Source organism: Brassica napus, chromosome A2, assembly GCF_020379485.1.
Source record: "Brassica napus cultivar Da-Ae chromosome A2, Da-Ae, whole genome shotgun sequence".
In the NCBI taxonomy this organism is placed as follows: Eukaryota; Viridiplantae; Streptophyta; class Magnoliopsida; order Brassicales; family Brassicaceae; genus Brassica; species Brassica napus.
This window is the reverse complement of record NC_063435.1, coordinates 3,321,658-3,343,228: the sequence shown is the minus strand read 5'-3', so window position 1 is coordinate 3,343,228 and position 21,571 is coordinate 3,321,658. Positions and strand designations below refer to the sequence as shown.

Sequence of the window (21,571 nt, the reverse complement as noted above, 5' to 3'; positions counted from 1 at the left end):
ATGTTAGGCAGTCCTATCAGATTTTTTTTCCCAATCAAATAAGATCCTTTATGTTTGTAACTAGGTTTCTCTAGTTTGAAAAAAAGAAGACACGAACGGAGGAGACCGATGAAGACAGAAGTTAGTCACGTCCACTTCTCGTTCCAACCACTCTTTCCCTACATTTGTCTCGTTCCAGCGACGTGCCCTCTCTGCGCAGCTCATCCGGAAACGCGTGATCACTTATTTATCTCATGTCCATATACCGGCGATATATGGTCTCAGGTATTCGCTAGATGCAACCCTCCCTCGCGGTTGTTTGCGGACTGGTCCGAGCTCCTATCCTGGATCCGAACAGCTACGTCGAAGAGGAAGGTCCTGCTAAGGAAGCTGGCTTCTCAAGCGGTGATCTTTCATGTATGGAAACAGAGAAATAACCTGATTCACAATACTACTGCCCTGTCCCCTGCAACCGTCTTCATTTCTCTTGACAGGGAGTTGAGGAATTTAATCTCCTCTAGAAGAACCAAGAAACATTTTAGCTCACTTATGGCTTTATGGATTAGATAGAGTTTTAAGTGGCTTTGTATCCAACTGTTTGGATGTGGTTGATCCATCTTGTTTTTATTCTTTTTTGTCAAGATGTGTTCAAACTTAAGATCTTGCTTGTGTAAAATCTTTCTTTCATTTATATGATATTTACAATTTAGCAAAAAAAAAAAAAAAAAAGAAATTTTAGTGTTTAAATGGTAAAAGCAGTATAGATGGTGCAGATCATGCAGTCTGTAGATCAAACGGAATAAGAAAGCAAAACCTTGTTTTTGCAAAAAAAAAAAAGTTTAAACATGAAGGACAAGACATTACATCTCAAGCTAAATCACATCCTCGTCATTTACTTCTCCTTTGTTGTTGTCACTCCTCGTAAATCAAAAGTCTTCACTTTGTTGAAATCATTTTTCAACGATGAAGAAGAATCACCTTCCCCAAGTTTTCCATAGAAACCAGAATTAGTGGAGAGATAGTCAGGTTCGATGTATCCAGATGTCCATACCGTGTTCGTCTTCTCTTCATCATGTTTTTGTACTACCGGCTCAACCACATCCTTAGCTTTCACAGATTTGTGTTGCTTCTTACTATGCTTTTTCCTGAAACGTATGATATTGAAACAACTTAGACATCCTTTATAGATTTTTTTCTGCTTGTCGGTTGTAGACGTACGTTTTTACAGAGACAAAGATGAGGATCTTGAAAATGTTCGCAGGATATTACCAGGGGCGAATCCAGACTAGTAATTTAGTGGATGCACTAATATTAATTTAATAAATATTAAATTAATTTATTAAAATATTATATTAATTAAAATATAAAGTAAATATTTATTAAATTTAATACCATAAAATATTTTCAATATTACTTTTCATCAGTTTTCCACTATTGTATTTATAATATTTAAATTTATTTTAATAAAAATAGAATAGATAATCATTAAATTTTTGTATATTTACAAGAAAATATCCGTTCATATAAAAATGTTTTTTTCACTACAAAATAAGAAGTTTGTTTAAAAGTAAGATATTATGTTATTTTTAGAATTTAATGGTAAACTAGTAATTTAAAATATACAATTCAAAACTTAAGTATGTAGTTTTGGAGTTTAAATTATTTTTATTTACTTAAATAGGCTAAGTTTTTTTATTGTAAGAAACTTTTAATAGATAAAGATTTTAAAACAAAAATGTCTTTTAAATCCAAGATTTATTGATTTCTTAAATCGAGTGAATTATGTTTAAATTGTTAAATACATTTGATATGTTTTGTTTCTTTCTAGAGTTTATCTATTTTTGTGGGTGCATGTTATAAATTATTATGGGTGCACATACAAAAATTTGTACAAAAATACATTTATTTTCAAAAATAATTATGGGTGTACAGGCACCCCCTTCCCACATCCTAGCTTCGCCCCTGGATATTACTGTAACTTGAAAGCGTGTTTTTGATTTTTTGAGAATTGCGCGTGAATGTGGATATTGTTCTTGAATACACATAAAGTCGTTGTTGCACACGCGTTAGTTAACTCGTCATTTTTTACCCTCGAAGATTGAGTTCTCTTCTCTCTTTTGCCGATAAAATTTTCAAAATCTCAATCTAAATTGTTTTTATTTTTGAAAAAAAAACAAATATCACAGTTTTATGTGATTATAGTTTTATGTGATTATAGACAGAGTCTGAATCATTCATTTTCTCTTATGTTGATTTTCGTTGCATGATTTTTGATTGAAGCTTTACTGAAAATCTGTTGAGTTTAGATTAAAGTCTTTTAAGAATGAATGTTTTCATGTATGATATTGCTCCTTTTGAGTCATAAATAGCATAATCCTAGTTTTATGCACATATATGTTTTAAAAATGATATTCGGTTATTTGGGTATTTGGAACTATCGCTGCTAATGATGACCCCAACTCTACCAGTGTACTCAATTATGAATCCGGTCTTTATTCGTGACTTCATTCCCTCCGGGGATCGCCTTTCTTTTTTAAGGAGAGTATGACATTGTCCGGAACTTCATTCTTTACACCCTCAAGTTAAAGGTGATAGATTTTATTGTAATTATTTTTTTAAATAGATTTTATTGTAAGAAATTGAGCTTGCCATTAATTGATAGTAAAAACAAAATTTAAGAAATTTTTATTTAAATACTTATAAATTTAATTAATATATATAAATTCAAGGAAAGTTAAAGAAATATTTTTTTAAACGTTACAAACTTACATAACACTGGTTTTCCTATGATTGATCTAACTTTTTCTATAACGGATAATTTTTTTCAAAAATTGTATAATTGTGTTAGGCTAACTAGAGTGAAAATATATGGAGTTAGCATTGTAAAATTTGGAATGACACCAGTTAAATATAATCTGATTGTATACTTTGGAGGGTTTGTTGTTTGCAGGTATTTACTTAATTAAAATATTCTAAATGATTAAATGTCTGTTAAAGTAGTATATTTTATGATTTTATTTCCTTAAAATAAAAATAATAAAATGTTTGAGATTTACCATTTACTAGGAGTCTTACTACTTAATTTCTTTTGAAAGATACTGTATTAATTACTGGATAATATCATTAGCTAGCCAACCAGGGAATTCCACGCCGATTAGTTGTTGTTGTTTTCGACGTCATCGTGCTGGAGTCAGCACCTACTACGTCATGTGTTGCTAACGTCGAAGTCCGACGGAAACAGCCACTTGCCTCCTCTCCTGTCGTTCACACATGACTAACCATTAAGTATTCTAGTAGACAACTAATAAGACTAGTGTAATCAAAATGAAAAATTATATAAAACATAATTTTGTTTTCTATTACATGAAAGATCATTTGCTAAAGTCAACACCTAATTTTCCTTTACCTCACAATTGGTGGTGTTTTAAAAAACATAAATCGTACTATTCGATTAAAACAACAATGTGATCTATTGATATAGCCATATAGATGTGGTCCAAATACAATTATTAAAACTTTTTATTAATCATTAAAAAGAAATATTATATAAAAAAACACAAATATGATTAAAAAATATAAATATAAAAATTAAATTTAAAAAAAAAATATAAAATAGAAAATATATCCGTTTTTTTTAAAAGCGGATCAAAATCTAGTTTAACATTAAATTACACCCTAGTGTATATAAATGGCTTGATTAGGAATATAAAACTTGGTCTATAATTGGTAAAGTCAATTTAGTTCTATTGCATATATATGGTTAAACTATATCATGTTGTATTTTCCTAATACTTTCTAATCAATATTTTTCGTTTCCCTTCCCTCATCTGGTAATATGTGAGCACCACTTGGCATTTACCCTATATATATTATCTCCCTATCCATTCAGAATTTATAGCATAGAGAAGAGACTTGAGAGAAAACGGCTAAAACAAGAACACTCTACTCGACAATCTTATGAATACCTCCCACGAAAAGGCAGTACAAGCTATCCTTTATGGCCATAGCTGTGCCAAGCGGTTGAAGCTGCAGCTTGACCATCCAGTGGCTGACGCAAGATCGGTTTCTAACTATGATCTTACTAAATCGATCGTCCATTGTTTTTCCGATGCCATCTCAATCTTTTCTGATAAATCAAAATCCGAGGATGATGTATTTTCTGATTTATCTTCAAGGGATTATCCTCCTCCTCTTCACCAGAGAAGCCACTCCAAGAAAAGGTATAAATAGTTAACATATGATGTTCAAATGTTTCCTTGCTTACAAAAAAATGTTCAAAGAAAAGTCTGTTTTTTATATTTTGTTGAAAAGTAGTTTTATTATAAACTCAATGTCATCATATAGATTAGGGTGTGAATTAGCTAAGAGATGTGATATTTGATCATTTTTATGCTAATTTTTTGATACCACCATATTTTCAGAAAGAATAATAGTACAAATTCAAGTGAGAATTGGAGGCACGATTCACCGGATCCGAACTACTACGATGGGTTTCTTTGGAGGAAATATGGCCAAAAGACTATTAAACAATCTAAACATCAAAGGTAATATCAAAAATAGTCTAATCATATTTGTTTAATCGTAATCAATGTTTATTCCAATCTATGATACTAACTGGTTTATGCATTAAATGTTAATACAGGAGCTACTATAGATGTTCATACAACATAGATTATGCATGTGGAGCAAAAAAGCATGAACAGAAGATCAAAGACAATCCTCCAGTTTACCGAACCACTTACTTTGGCCACCACACTTGCAGAATCAACCAAAACCAAGATGCCGGTTTTACTACCATTGGAGATCCGGTAGATAATTTGGAAAATTCCCGAATGATCCGGTTCGGACAAGATCTCGATCAGGAGACGATCGGTTTATCTGTATCGGTTAAGGATGAAAAAGGTATCATCAAAGAGGAAACTATGGATCAGTGCCGTGGGATAACCGGTAATGATAAAGATTGTCAAACTGTGATTAAAGAGAATCATCAGTCATCACCATCAGGTTCTTATACTCCGTCGTCATCTGGCAGTGAAATTGACATGTTTGATTCAGATTTGCTAGTGGAAGACTTAGATTTATGGGATCGTTATGATTTGTATGACTTTTGACTGCGTTAGATTTTTCAGCTACGAACGTTAAAGAATTTCCTTTTTACGAGTAATAATATTTGAGGATTGCGAGTATTTTTGTTACTGATTAGTTTCTAGCGAGCATAAGTAGATTATTTGAAAGGGGTTTGTAACAAAATTATTTGCTAGAGAGTAGAGACAATGTAATAGTAACAACGTTGGGTTAATGTTGGGTGTGAACTCGGTTAAGTTTACGAGTGCTCCGGTTTATGAAATAGTTGGAACTTTTTTAGTCTTATCCGCAATATTTTCCTTGGCCGATTTGCTTGATTAAAGGAAATTTTCAGCATGTCATGATCGTTTATTCCTTTTTTCAAGTGATAAGTTCGTCTAAACTTATTGATATATATATATATATATATATATATGTACATTTATTTGGAACTATTCTCTCTAGATCCAACGTTTATGCCTTTGCGTATTTTCTACTTCTGCATACGTAGAGGGAAATTAGACTAGTTAGATAATACACATTAGAATTATTAGATAAACAAAAACTTGACTAAGTAGAAAAGCAAATTTTATCCTAAAGCCTAAAGGAAAGAGAGATGTTAGAGCAACTCCAATGGTGTAACCCACCATTGGAATCCTTAGCATTTAAATAATATATTTTTTTTTTGAATAGTTAATAACTCTAATCATAAATGTAGCTCCAATGGTGTATTCCGAAATGGAGTTCTAAGGGATTTTTTTTAATTTGAAATTTGAAAAAAATTACTTATCAGGTTTAAGAATCATGGTTAGAGTTAAAAAAATTACTAATCAGGTTTAAGAATCATGGTTAGAGTTAAAAAAAATTACTAATCAGGTTTAAGAATCATGGTTAGAGTTAAAAAAAAATACTAATCAGGTTTAAGAATCATGGTTAGAGTTAAAAAAAATTACTAATCAGGTTTAAGAATCATAGTTAGAGTTAAAAAAATTACTAATCAGGTTTAAGAATCATGGTTAGAGTTAAAAAAAATTACTAATCAGGTTTAAGAATCATGGTTAGAGTTAAAAATAAAATTACTAAGCAGGTTTAAGAATCATGGTTAGAGTTTAAAAAGAATTACTAATCAGATTTAAGAATCATGGTTAGAGTTAAAAAAAATTACTAATCAGGTTTAAGAATCATGGTTAGAGTTAAAAATAAAATTACTAATCAGGTTTAAGAATCATGGTTAGAGTTTAAAAAAAAATTAATAATCTCAAACCAATGAGACAGCGCCAACACATTAATGACTTTATCCTTTTAATCCTTACTAACCGTGCACCATTTTTTAATGTTTGTTTAATGATAAAGTGCTAAGGATTATAGCTAAAGATTTGCTATAATCCACCATTGTACATGCTCTAACGTGGATATGGTGGAGCTATATATGGTTATTTAGACAAAACAAAGGCTGATCAAAAGTTTGTCACGTCCACTTCTAGTTCCAACCACTCTTAATTCCCCTACATATTTCTGTCGGCCCAGCAAACCTCGTCTTCAAATGATACAATACAACAAATCGTAAGTGATGCGGACAGTATTAGGGTATAATATTATATGATTGCTAACTATGGTACCATCTGCCTAGAGATATAAAGTTGTACACAAAGGAAGTAGAATATTATAGATAGACCCAAATGTAGTACTATAGAGGAAGTCGTCCGACTAATTTCAAGAGCTAATCAGTTCCATAGAGAAAATTTGACCTACCGATTTTCAGCTGGGCACTGACACCAGATAGGTAGACTAGGATGCGTCTATCGGGTTTGGTTCAAATTGTTCGTGTTTTGTTCATCCTTTTAGATCCTATTCGGGTTTTATTTATGTTCGGATCGAGTTCGAATATATTTTCTCTGTATAAAACCTATTTTGGATACAAATTCATTTTGGGTTCGATTAAACAACTGCCCAGTTGGTTGACAATGTATGTAAATGTAAATTCTACAGAGTCAAACAAGGATGTTGAAGATGCTTATAGAACTTTCGTATATGAAAAGCAGAAATAAGCTTTTGGCTGTTTGCACGGTATTACCCTAACTTGAAAGTGTGTTCTTTGACTTTTTGAGGGTTGATTTAGAGTAGACAATATCTGTAATTCAACTCTCCATTGATATATCCGGTTAATATACATGGAAAGTTGACTTATCCGGCCATGTGCGGATTACGGGCCTTTGGATAAACGGAAACCACGTGCGGATTACGGGTCACCTTTGAACCTCCTGTTAAAAAAAAAAAAAATATATATATATACATGGAAAGTTGACTTATCCGGCCAAGATAACAAATCGATTCCGAGCCTTTGATTCACTAGATGCGCGCGGCTTGACTAAAGACACATGCCGTCAGCAATTTTTTATTTTTTACCTCTTTTGTATAAATACTATACCTATGCGATTGTAAAACTTTTTAACAGAAAAGAAATAAAGAAATCTCATCTTCTTCACCAGTGTTTCTATGAGGTTTCACTTCTACTTTCAGGTACTACTAGTCTACTACAAACGTGTGACCAAAGTACCCGCAGTGGAAACTTATGGTAGCTTATGTAGCCGGAACACAAGTTTGTGGTCTCGATTGCTTGAAACGCAATTTTTGCTACGAGTGTTTTTTTCTAGAAAATAAATATCTTTTTTTTTGGAAAACTTTTGGAATTATTCATCAAGTACTTTTAAAAAATGCAAACAAAGTGTTTAAATTTGGGTTTATTTAGACAAAAAAAACGCATTAGTTATAAACGCAAACGCAGATAAATATCCAGGGCCTATGAGCACTGAAAGCTTATTCCAGAGATAAAGGAAAAAAAGAAGACCATCTGCAAAAGCCGCTCCCTTCTTCTCTTCTTTACTGCCCCGTAGTCGTAGTCGTTGTCCCTCCTCTCAAAGAAAACTTTTTTACTTTGTTGAAATCTTCTTGTTTTATCGACGAAGAAGATTTGTTTTTCTGTCCATTATCAGCCTGTAACTCAAAAACTTCAACTTCAACTCTATCCGGCTCATGCAATTCCGTTCTTGTTGCAGGTTTGTCTTGTTTCTTACTCTGCTTTTTCCTAAAACATATGATTTTGAAAAACCAAAAAACAAAAAAACATAACAAATAAAAACATATGTTTTTCAGAAATATCATAAATCCTGTCGACATTTTCCACGGGGTGTAGATGGATTGCTTGTCCAACTTAAGTGAAATATTTAGAGAGAAAATGCATTGTTTTCTTGAAGATGCTTCTTTGATCTTCAATAAGATGTGAAATTACTTAAGTTTTAGCAGCGTATTATAAGCGTGGGGGCTGGTATTACTTTATAGTTTATATTCTTTTTTTTTTTCTCAAAACATGACTTGCCTAAGAACAGAGTTGGCTCCACGTAATTGCCTTTGTCCTTTTTCTAGAGTCAAGTCGTTAGGAAAGTACGTACTTAAGAAGAAGACATGATTACAAAGTTCTAATGTATCGATGTGATTGACCAACCGAATCAACTAATCATCATAACTTGAACAAATATATATAATTCAGAGCATAGAAATAAACAGGATAAATCAACTATGTCTTCAATATCTCAACGGAGTAGCTCCTCGACGTAACATAGCTCCAAACCAATTTTAAACTTCAGAGTTGACTCCATGCAGCTTCCACTCTTCTACCACTCACTTGTTAGGATATTACCAAAAAGGAATAATACTTAAAAGAAGAAAGTTTTCGGGCGGGTGTTTTTTTTGTTAATGTAACTAAATATTTTTTACACCATTATATAATCTATACAAATTATAATAAAATGGTAACAAAAAAATACATCACATAATACATATATTGTTGTTACATAATTCCACAAATAGTAAAAGTAAAATGATTTATATAACTGTAAATGTAAATATCACGCGAATATTTGTTTTTATTTAACAAATATCATTTTTATTTTTTCGATATCGAGTTGGCTAGTGGTAAAGAAAATGCTACTAGTCTTTCATTGGTCGGGTTTGATACGCGTTGGACAGAATTAATTACAACATTTGGGTTCCCATTAAAAAACATAAACCATTTTTTATTTTTTTAGAAATATACTTTTGTTTTCTATAAATAATATAATGTATATTTTATTTTTTCCATGTATTATGTATTTTTTATTATGACATTACGCATAATAATTAAAATATATATTTTTAGTTTATTTTTAGTCCATGGACATTTGTGTCATCTTTTGCAGCCTTGTTGCTTCTTATGTTTGCAGCTTTGCAGGTCTTCTTTGCAGCTTATAGTTATTTCCGTCCTCCACAAGGAGTGTGAGGGGTTGCTTGTAAACATAAACACATTGAATAAAATTTTATATTTACTTGTGATTTGTCGACTTTGATTTGAAGCTTTACTGAAACTCTGTTGAGTTTAGATTAATTAGTCTTTTGAAGATGAATGTTTTAGGTATTAAAAATCTTCTCTTTTCTGAGCTCTAGTAGTATAATCCTATAATTAGATGTTTCGAAATATGCAGCTCTGAAGATGATCATGTAAAGTATGTTCCATTACTCTTGAGTATATTTTACATATAAGGTGTACAAACCCACATAAGAAGGGAATTTCATTTCACAGTCAAAACTATGGTCTAAAGGCTAAAACTTTGGTTTCCACGAGATGCAAATGTCACAAAAATGATGTTGAGCAGCAGTGAGTTGAAAAGTGACTTGGATGATTTGCCTCTACCTGTTAATGGAACTCTTTCATCTAATGGTAACGTACAATCAGCTGGAACAAAATCTATATATGATGCAGCTTGGGATCTGTTGAGGCAATCCATGGTTTACTACTGTGGCAGTCCTATTGGAACTATCTCTGCTAACGACCCTAACTCTACCAGTGTACTGAACTATGATCAGGTCTTCATTCGTGATTTCATTCCCTCCGGGATGGCCTTTCTACTGAAAGAATGAGTATGTCGTTGTCCACAATTTAATTCTTTACATCCTCCAGTTACAGGTGATAGAAATTTTCTTATCATAGTTGTAAAGACAACAAGTAATTGGACATGTTGCTCCGGTTGATTATGGTAAGAGAAGTTTATATTTTTCAACCATGTGAAAAGGACATACAGATCTGTTCTGGTATCATGTTAACTTTGATGTCAGTATGTCACGTTCCATATGTTTTGAAATTACAGGCTTGTAGTGGATTTATATTATTACTGAGAGCATATGGAAAATGCATTTACAGATACCAGACCGAGGAGAACTGTTATGACGCGGTTAATAAGTTCAACATTTATCCATATCAGATCCCTTCGTGGTTAGTGGACTTTATGCCCAACAGTGGAGGACATTTGATTGGAAATATTCAGCAAGCTAACATGAACTTCAGATTCTTTTCTTTGGGGAACTTTTGGTCTATTAATTAATTATGTAATCGCTTTTTTTTTTTTGAACACAACACATCATATAAATTAAAAGTCTGCAGCCCAACTAAGAATAGTTGGTGGAAGCCAAGTACAGAGCTGATTTAGCAAGTGAATCAGCCAAAGAGTTTGAGTTTCTTGGTACATAAGAAAAGACAATACAATCAAAGGAGAGGGATAGGTGCTCGATGTCCCGTGAGATTCCGTAGAGATCCTTCGGGTGATTCTTCGAGTTGATGATAGCAACAAGTGCTTGACAATCTGTTTTGATACAGATTCTTGTGAATCCAGCTTCGAGGGCGCTGAGAAGAGCCGATCTAATAGCTAACGCTTCAGCTACTAGTGCAGACGAGGTGTAATCGAAAGTAGCCGTACCCTGATGTAGATGCTCGTCCTGCTGAGTGATGAAGATCCACCCACATCCCGCTTTAAAAGTTGTATGATTCCACGCTGCATCAGTATAGCATAGCAGACTTGTGGTTTGTACGGGTGGGATCATGCTAAGTGAGATAGCAGTGCGAGGTTGTGTGGTCGTTATCTGAGCCTGATGCCATTCTTTAGCATTGCTTACCGCTTTGGTAAAAATCTCCAATGGCGTCCATGTCCTGTTTTCGAAGATCAGGTAGTTCCTTGCTGTCCAAATCCCCCATACAACCCATGGAAAGATGGATCCTGTCAGACCCCACGGCGGTAGTAGAGTCAATGATACGGAGTCTAAGAAGGCTTCACTAAATGAGGTACACTCCGCTGGATTAAAAGTCGATGACCAAATCTGCAGGTTCCATATCTGTCTAGTAAACTGGCAATGTAGGAAGATATGATCAGCGGTTTCGATTTCTCCACAATGCCGACACATTAAGTTGGCCATCAGTCCTCGTTTTGCTAAGTTCTCTCCTAGGGCCAGTGCTCCCTGGGCTATTTTCCACAGGAAGAGGTGCAGCTTCGGTGAAGTTTTGCATTTCCATACCGCCTTGTAGTACGCCTGGTTCACTGTGGGCTCGATTGTCTCCCGTGTTGTTGCCACATAATAGCCAGATTTAGCTGAATACATACCTGACTTGGATGCAAGCCATACATAAGAGTCCTCCGCTCCTGTGATACTTGGCTTTATGCGTAGGATCTCTGCTGCATGTTGGGGTAGGATGCTCTGTATCTTAGGGATATTCCATTCCCTCGTTCCTCTATACATGAGGTCTGCGACGAAGAGATCTTGGTGTATTTCCTGCATGGGGCCGACGGGTCTCGACGGAACCTCCATACTCAACCATGGATCTTTCCATACTCTTGTGCTTTCTCCATCTCCAATGGCTTTGCTCAGATTTGTTATCAGTAGGTCTCTTCCTACTAAAATGCTTCTCCAGCCATGGGAAGCGGCTTTCGGTGCCTCCGCTTGAAGGAAAGGGTTTTTGTTGCAATACTTCCCCCGTAGAACTTTTGATAATAAGCACTCTGGTTTCGTTACTATCCTCCATGCCTGCTTAGCAAGGAGAGCCGCATTAAAGGCTTGAATGTCTCTTACTCCTAAGCCTCCCTGTGCTTTAGGTGCCGTGATCTTGTCCCAAGCCACCCAACACATTTTCTTTTTATCCGGAGCAGCATCCCACCAAAATCTCGTAAAGGCTGACTGGATCCGACTACACAAACTCATCGGTAATTGGAAGCATGACATAGCAAATGATGGTTTAGCAGTCAACACCGCTTTCAACATAACTAGTTTCCCGGCAGGAGAGAGTTGTCTCGATGCCCAGCCAGCTGCCTTCAGTTTGATCTGGTCGACAATGCTTGTGAATAGGTCTTTTTTTCGTCGACCGAAATGTTCCGGGAGTCCTAGATATTTACCTACTCCTCCTTCCTGTGCAATCCCGAGGTGTGATTTAACACGTTCCCGTATTACCTGCGGGGTCTTTGCTGAGAAGGAAATTGAGGATTTGGCGGTGTTGATAAGCTGACCAGAGGATATCTTGTACTGGTGTAGAATCTCCATCAGTGAGGAACAGCTCCTGTCGTCCGTGTCCAAGAAAAACATGGTATCGTCGGCAAACAACAGATGGTTTATGCGTGGAGCCGGGATGGCCACTCTCAGACCCGACAAATGGCCACTGCGTTGAACTCGTCTACACAGTCCGGATAACACTTCTCCACACAGTATGAAGATGTAAGGCGATAACGGATCTCCTTGTCGTATTCCACGAGAGGGGAGTATTCTGCCGTGTGCTGTATCATTGACGAGGAATGAATACGATACTGAGCTCACACACTGCATAACCAGGTTTACAAAAGAGCTCGCAAAACCAAATCGTTCCAAAACAGTCTCAATAAAATGCCATTCCAGCCTATCATAAGCTTTGCTCATGTCCGTCTTAACCGCCATAGAGCAATGGATTTCAGCTTCAGACATCTTGAGTGTATGGAGGATCTCATGAGTGATAAGGATATTGTCGGAAATAGCTCTCCCGGGTACAAAGGCCGATTGGGTTTCCGAGATGATGTCTTGGAGTATAGGTTTGAGCCGGAGTGAGAGGATTTTCGTGATCACCTTGTAGAGTACATTACACAAGGCTATCGGCCTATATTCCGAGACCAGTTTAGCTCCCGTCAGTTTTGGTATAAGCCGGACATGAGTAGTGTTTGACTCCGGCATCATATAACCAGTTCTGAAGAAATTCTGGATTTCGAGGATCAGAGCCGGTCCGACAGTGCTCCAGTTGGAGTGGAAGAAGCTTGCCGAGAAACCATCTGGACCTGATGCTTTATCCGGATGGATGAGAAACAAGGCATTTTTAACCTCAGCTGCATCGGGTATCCCTACAATCTCTTCATTGCGCGAGGCAGATATCCTAGGTGCAATGGCTGATGCTACAATGTCTCTTGTGGCTGAAACATTCTCGCTTGTTATGTCTGATGAGTAGATGTTCGAGAAGTAAATACCAATTTGATGCGCAATCTGATCTTCTTCGTAGTATGCTGTGCCGTCTTCATCTTCTATTACTGTCAAGCGGTTGCGAGCACGTCGACCTTTAGCTATAGCATGGAAGTAGCCAGAGTTTTTGTCCCCTAAGGACAGCCACATAATCCTACTTCTTTGTCGCCAAAAATCCTCTTCAGCTTTATATGCGATCCGTAGCTTCGAGTTGAGAGCTGTAATAAGGGTTTCCTCACCTTGTGGATCAGTCATCGCCACTTCTAGACATTGTTTTAGCCTGCTTATTTCCTCCTTGCTATTAACGTGCTGTTCTCGAGTCCAAGATGAGATGGCTCTTCTACACCTGGCGAGACGTGTATTTACTGGAGCTTCGGTATTACCGTTCCAGACTTCGGTTATAAGTTTCTTCAGCTCTACATTATCCCGGAGTCGACGGTCATAGCGGAAGAGGCGTCCTTTCTGGCGTTTTGCTGAATCAAAGACTGTAATCAACGGTCTATGGTCCGAGCTTTCGAAGTTAAGGTATTGACACCTCCCTGTTGGGAATCTATCAGACCAAGCCGGATTAACAACAGTTCTGTCGAGCCTGCAATATACCATGTGGCTGTGTCGTTTTCCTCTCCAAGATAGGCTGTTACCGGAGTGTTTAAGGTCAAATAAGTCACAGCGAGCAAGCATATCTCGGAAGGCTCCAAAAGTTCCTTCTGCTCTTTCCGGACCTCCTGATTTTTCACTGTTATCCACGATTTCATTGAAGTCACCCGTTAATAACCATGCTTCATTTCTATTTAGTGAAAGATCGATCAGAGAATCCCAAATAACACTTCTATTAGGCACTTCCGGTTCCCCATATACAAAGGTTGCAAATACAGTAGCTCCCTTGTGGGTAATCATGGTATCTATTACATTCTTGGATGAAGATAAGATCTGGAGATTTATATCTTGTTTCCAAAAGAGGGCGAGTCCTCCGCTACTCGGCCTCTCCGGGGGAACTAGGAAACGATGATCCGCGTCCATAAAATCAAGTTCTTTAAGCACGTAGGAATCTGAATTCTTGGTCTCCATGAGGAAGATTACATCTAGGGAAGCTTGTCGTCGGAGCTCCCTAATATGTTGGACTGTCATGGGGTTCCCCAACCCACGACAGTTCCAACTCAATATTGCTAAGGAAGAGCGGGAGTTTGCCGAGGAAAATCCGTCGTAGTCCTCGAGCTTGCTGGGATTAGCACTACCGGTGGTGCAGTAGCCGACGCAGATGATGCAACCTGCTGGGTTGTCCGTCTTGTGCCAGAACGAGATGCTGTCCCTGGTGAAGCATGTAGACGAGCTATGTTTCTCTTTTTTGATCCCATACCTGAAAACGTTTTCGGGCTAGCTCTGATCATGGTTTTTCTCCCTTTAACCGTTGGGGGGCGTCCCCGCTTTTTTGTTGGCAAAGCTGAGGTTTCAGCTTGCAAGTTCACCTGATTGCTATGGATGGGAAGCTCTGATGCTTGTAATGTCTCTGTTCTCGCCAGTGCAGCTGTAGTTGAGGCTTGTAAGATACGAGTAGCTGCCTCTTCCACATCTCCATTCATCTCACTCTGCAGTACACGTTGCTTCCTTGCTGCACTTTCCATCGGATCAGGGCAACTTATATATTGTAGAGTAGCTTCTCTAATTTCTTCCATCACCTCTTCTCTGGAGGGTAAATCACTCGCTGGTGGGAAGTCTCCAGCTTCCAAGTTTCGTCCAACCGAGCGTCTAGGAGGCTGGAACGGAGAGCTAGGCGGCGTCACTTCATGGTTTACCACTGGTGATTTGGCTCTCCACTGTAAGACTGGGGAGTTCTCCTTACGTTCTGCGAGGTATCCCTCTCCATGTCTGGCAGTATGGTTAGCTGTTCTACGCCTCGTATAAGACGGTGATTCGTAGTCCTCGTTGTTTCTGTGGTCCATCTGCGTTCGAGCCTTTTGTGTGTTGTTCTGGTGGGAAGAACTTGGTGTAATCTTGTTTCGCGGTCCTGGCGGATGGGGAGCCGCAGAGGAGATTCTGCTTCCAAAAGGTCTCCCGTGTCGATCCAACCGTTGCTGGTATGGCATGTTGTAACCAGTGGTCTGGCCTCTTGCTTCCCAGGCAGTTTGTTGAGGCGGTGTAGGAGATCTCTGCATCTTTCTTTGTACTGGAGCAGTGTCCTCTGTTGAGTTGGGATATGCAATAGTTCTCTCTGGGCACTGTGACTGTAGATGTGAGAGTCGATAGCAGTTAGAGCAGTGATTACCCAAGTTTTCATATTCCAGTGCTATAATGCTCTCTTCTCCGGACTCGTAGTCCATTGCAGCCTCCATTATCAATGGTTTCAGTCCATCTACTACTACCCTGACTCGAGCTGTAGTTTTCGTCACTTCATAAGTATCAAGCTCCCCTAATTCGAGGCCTATGTTGCGCACCACCTTTTCGTGCCAGTAGTGAAGCGGGATTCCTCTTAATGATATCCAGAACGGGATTTGCGATGGAAAACTTTGAGAGATTATTGGTTCCCATCGTTGAACTATAATCATCCAGCGCCCAAATTGATACGGTCTGTTGTTGAGGGCGTCGCGGAGGTCTTCCTCCTTCTTGAAGCGGAATTGGAAACACCCATTACCTAGATCTGACCCTGAAGCCTGTTCCACCAGGTTCCATTTCCTCGCTAGGTATGAGAGAACGGCTCTCATCCTCTGTTCTTTTGGATTCGTCAATCTACCCACCAGTGTCAGCATATTTTCCTTAATCAGGTCTGTAGGGTCGAACTCCGGTGCGCGCATCCTGAGACGCGGAGGTCCAGTGGATTTGTGGGCAACAGCTTTGCCTTTCTCTTCAGATGTGTATCTCCTAGCCATTTGCAGACGGGCGCAAGTGACTTGGGTCTGAAGCAAGTATGGTTACTATGTAGTAGCCTGTAGTAGTTCGTGTGAGCTTAAGCGGAGATATAGAGGTCGTCGGCGTATCCACGTTATAGGCTTGTGCCGGGGACGGTGGTCGGTATGTGGCTGTAGGGGCCTGAAGCGTGATGACGTTGTGGTAGAGGAGTAACTGTCGACTCTACCCTCGTTTAGGCCTTTCTTGCGAGCCTAACTTTGTCTTCTCCCATCAACAGTTTGAATTCCCTACGAGAAGGAGTAGTGGTGGGCCGAGGCAGGGCCTAGGCGGCCTCCGCCGTGGAAAGTCGTCGGAGCGAAAACCAGAGGTGGTATGTGATTTTGAAAAAACTTCTAAAAGGGGAAAAGGAACCGTGTTGGTGGAGAGGTCAGACAAAAGCCTGTTTAGTAAACATGACTAAAAAGGCAATAAACCGGGGAAAAGCAAAACCGTGTGAAAGTCAAACTCTCTTTACCAAACCGTCTCGAAAAGATCGCCTGGGAGAAAATAGTTTGCTTCCTTAGACTATATATTTAAAATAAATTTTATGGCTAATTATGTAATCGCTTAAAACTAGTAATGATCAGTCACATGCAATTCTTTATTTGGTCGAAGCAAAATGGACAGAGCTTGTAGCAGACATGCCACCATTGGTCTTATCACAATGGAGGTGCCTGGCCAAGGCCAACTTTGTTATGGAATGTATGATCAGCGGTAATCCTACAAGGACACAAAGACGTAAAAAGGCTCAACAATCATTTATTGTATGAAAAGCTCACTAATCTTTTCTCAAAGTGAGCAGCATTCAATAGAACGATACAAAATTGTTGTGTAAATAGTTTATCTTTAGAAACGGAATTTAATACCTAAGAAACATATAGCCAGTAGCCACTTGCGTTTCGAACTAAATTCAACTGACAAGGCTATGATTTGCCCTCTATGACATTTAGCTGGCTCGTATATGTGGACGTGGTGGTTCTAGCTATTTTAATCGTAAATTATATAGACTTATAGCCATATATGGTTCACATTTTGGTGAAATAAATAACATAATAAATTGGTAGCCAGTTGACAACAAGTCGGTAGCACAGTGAGTCTATTTTGTCATTATTTTCTCTGCAGGCAAAGACTCAGAGTACTATTGACATTTATATGCAAGAATTTAAGGTTTTGATTCTTTTAAAACTGATTATAGATTTTATGTTCGGATTTTGTTTCCTGGTAAGGGGGACTGGAGCTGTTATGTGACAAAAGATGGCCAAGAAAAGAAGACATCTAACACGACTGAATATCATATTCATAATTTGATTCAAAGTCTCATTCCTTCGTGGACTCTAGATGATTATCACTTGCAAGCCAATGAAAATTGCATATTTGTAGATGTCATTAATAGTTCATGAATACAAGCAAATAGAATTAAGTTATAGTGACACTAGCATTATGATGCGTTGATATTATATAATGATAAAAAAAGATATAATATATTGATATTACACACGGGATTCCAATTCATTTCAGTATTTCACAATAGGATTTTACTAGTATTCAAGCATATAATTACTTATATAATAAGATATATATACTATAATATTTATTGTTTAAGAACATGGGTGATGAGGCCAGGAATGTGTGTGTTTTCCATATAATCGTCCCAGTTAATGGACTTGGGGTCGAACTCGAACGATCCATCTAACTCTTTGATGCTCTGTCTTCTCCTTCGCAGGCTTTCGGTATTTAAATCATCAAATCTGCACAAAACAAGAAAATATAATGTCAAGATTTAATTAACTAAGCTGTGATGGCGACATAAATATATGACAAGATTTAATTAACAAACATGTTTGTTCTTTATCCTTAATCTTAAGTTTGACATAAGCTTAATATACATACATGCCCTTGAAGAGTAAGTAAGGCTGGTAAAGGTCAACGAGACGCATAGCTAGCTTGATTTTGCGGCTGTCGTCATTGTATTTATCTCCTTGACTCCATGGGTAAATTATATTCATCAATCGAAGTATCTGAAAATGAAAAGAACAAATGAGAAACAAGCTTCATGGAAAAATCATAGTTGATAATACCGTTTTTAAAAGTACCAGTAGAGGAAGCTTGTAACGGAGAGTGATGTAGAGGCTGAATTGACCCATCGTGGATAAAAGTGTTCCTTTGGTTACTATGATTGGGGAGCCATTGCGAGCAACAAGAGGTTTCTTTGTAAAGTAACGAGCCGCGGTCTCGTGGAGTTGTCCAAACGTGACTGGATTTTGAAAAGAAGAACCGACATGATATATGGTCTGGATCCCGGTTTCTCCTGAATGAGCTGTTGCGGTTGCGATCATCGCGTTGACCACCATGTCTGCTGGTATCTGCAAAATGACATTGTATGTTCCGATCCATTAAAAATATATGATTAAGAGGTTTATGTACTTAACTTTAAAGAAGTAATGTGATATTTAATATGATATAAACTGTTTAAGTGTAAACTTATGATTAGACTTGTGACTCAAAGACATTTTTTTTATCCTCAGACTTTAATGATAGGATTTGTATTGGACTTACAAGGTCAAAGACTGTGTTTGGATCCGCAAGAAAACATTTAAGCCTTCCTTTGCCATATGCAACAATCACACTATCTATAGTTCTGCACATACAGAAATAATAAATAAATTAAATATGTATCTTTAGTACACACATTAAATAACTTGTGGTATACTTAATTCTATTTATAACAGAAGATAAAAAAAAGTTATTGACCGGTACTCACCTCAGTCCTTCAATCCAACCAGGAAATGGTTCGGCGAGAGTACTAGTAATCATTGTTGGACGTACGATGACAAGTGGCAAATTTTCTCTATACTTCCCCACTAGCATCTCTCCCATTGCTTTGGTGAATACATATGTATTTGGCCATCCATGAACCTTTGCCCTATATAAATATCGTTTGATTCAAGAATTAGCGGATGATCAAACTATAGCTTAAGAACATATAGGGCATGATTAGGCGGCAAACCTTGCCATTCCAAGATCTTTCATCGACTGTGAGATCTCTTGTTCAGAAAAATCTTGATGCTGGAGCTCTTTTAGTTTCTGTTTCATCAGCTCGAATTCTACATTGATGTCTAGCTTAGTATCTCCGCTGAGAGTCTGTCCCATCGTGAATGGTTTCTCTAGGAACAATCCCGAGTTTTCGCCGCAAACATATGCTAAAAAATGTAAGTGTAGGTAAGCCACAGTTGGTAGTTGGTACATATATATATGGTGGGTTTGTATGAGAAACATTATAGCTTACCGGTTGAGACATGGAGAAGTAATTGTCCTTTAACGCACTTCTTGGCAAAGTTGAGAACATTGAGAGCTCCAAATGTATTGATGCCAAGACCGATATCATATCTGTAATTTTTATTAAGAACATTAAAAAGAATATAATGTTAATTTTCTGTATATTCGTCAAGAATCACAAGTTTGGGTAAATACCTTTCATCGAAATTAGTGGTGGCTGCGATGTTGATAACGATATCAATCTCACTCCACATACGTTGTAAGAGATCAGAGTCTTTTACTCCCAGATTATGGATAGATATATCACCGGGAACCGGCACGATTTTTTCACGAACCAAGTCATTCAGATTTTCTTCACCAAGATCATTCCTCAACACCTTAAAAAGGTTTATCTCCACAACCTGTTTGTATCATTCGTTAAATAAAGCAAATATATTGTTTTTTTTAAAAAAGGCTTTTAAAGCAAATATATTGTTAATATTTTTTTTTGAAAGAATTTTCAATTAATTCAACCAAAAAACTGTTTTACACTTTGTGTTGCAGAGTTGCTTAAATTTTAAAATTACAAGAAACTAAAAACTATAAAGCTCTTATCATCATGTTAATATCATTAAGTTAATTAATGGACCACCTCTTTTTTTCTTTAAACACCAATGGACACCACCTCTATTTGTTATTATGTAAAGAAGTTTTTTGGTTAATGGATTTAATTTATGCTATACCTCGCTACGTAACCGTTGCATGGCTGCTTTAGTGTCGGCAGCTCTCAACAGAAGGTACATCTTCTTCACATTTGGTTGCAACCTCAGAATTTTCTCTACCAGAACTAAGCGAAAAAAACGATATATTAAGTAACTCTTGTGCGTAGTAAACTGCAAATGTATACTTCCAATGCAAGTCAAGTACTTTTCAAAAAAGGAAAAAATATAAGTAAGTACAGCTAAAAATCCACTCTTTTAAACGCCAGTTTTGTATATAATTGATTTCCTACACTAAATATTACTTTATAATAAAATTAACACCCCTTATGAAGCATACATATTTCACCGTTGCAACAAATTTTATAATAAAGTAAGTACTAAGATTTTAAAAATTAAATATATATGGGCCACAAAAATCTATTGTATGACAAGAACTGAAATGGAAATATATCAACTTGTCACTATTGTTCTCACTATATCTTACAAAATTTGTCATTATTACTCTCATATATCAACTTAAACGAAGGAAACATAATTACTGGCATGTATATTATCTATTGGTTTGTAAGATCAACGAAACATTTATATATATACACTACTACAAGAAATTTATATTGATGGCAATCATAAAATACAGAACCAATAATACGCGGAATGAGGTTTAAATCATTAGAACCTATATATAATAGCTGCAGAGGTAATATGAAGCATATAATCAATTACGAAATTTTCATTACATTTTTAAACAACAAAAAAACTTATAGTAGTAAAAACCAGACTCGAAGTGAACCAACATGTAGAAAGAACGTACCTTTGGCAAGAAAACCAGGAGCACCAGTGATGAGAATCGTCTTGTTCCCCAGAAATTGAACACAGTTTGATTCCATATTGAAATAAGATATGCTTCAACCAACTTAATACAAAACACAAAACTTGATTGTATTGGGTGACTTAAAAGCCTTTGGAGTCAATGTTACTATATATATAGACTTTTAAACATATCCTTATTGTTGTCCATCGTATTTACAACTTCTTCATCTACCACCTTACCCATTAATTACAGAAAATATGGGAAGAAATTATAATTACTAAAAATAAATGTTTTTCAGAATAATAAATATGACCTCTCACCATTTAAGAAACGCAACTACATGCCGGTTCATTATCTCACTATCAGAGTCCTCCTGTTGAAATCATTTATTACTTTTGGTATTGGGCTTAGTTGGACAATGAGAAACGATTACTAATTAATACTACTAAATTTCAGTTTCATTAAATAAAATATGTTTAGAATATAGAAAAAGCATCTCATATACGTGAGACATGTAACATGTTTC

General features: G+C 36.8%; 2 protein-coding genes across 2 annotated transcripts; one reads left to right on the top strand and one right to left on the bottom strand.

Annotated features, from left to right (window-relative positions):
- Positions 1–2,794: 2,794 nt before the first annotated feature.
- LOC106384659 (probable WRKY transcription factor 38) lies at positions 2,795–5,335 on the top strand. The gene is made up of 3 exons (XM_013824599.3): positions 2,795–4,199; positions 4,401–4,523; positions 4,622–5,335. Exons 1-3 carry the CDS (start codon positions 3,937–3,939, stop codon positions 5,088–5,090), a joined length of 855 nt encoding a protein of 284 aa, XP_013680053.2. The 5' UTR covers positions 2,795–3,936; the 3' UTR covers positions 5,091–5,335.
- A 12,360-nt stretch (positions 5,336–17,695) lies between these two features.
- On the bottom strand, positions 17,696–21,202 carry LOC106416471 (fatty acyl-CoA reductase 1-like). The gene is made up of 10 exons (XM_013857366.3): positions 21,046–21,202; positions 20,256–20,359; positions 19,729–19,934; positions 19,544–19,644; positions 19,265–19,457; positions 19,019–19,180; positions 18,814–18,895; positions 18,351–18,620; positions 18,148–18,275; positions 17,696–18,005 (listed from the first exon to the last, which is right to left on the bottom strand). The coding sequence occupies exons 1-10, from the start codon at positions 21,119–21,121 to the stop codon at positions 17,849–17,851; spliced, it is 1,479 nt and encodes a 492-aa protein (XP_013712820.2). The 5' UTR covers positions 21,122–21,202; the 3' UTR covers positions 17,696–17,848.
- Between the last annotated feature and the right edge of the window lie 369 nt (positions 21,203–21,571).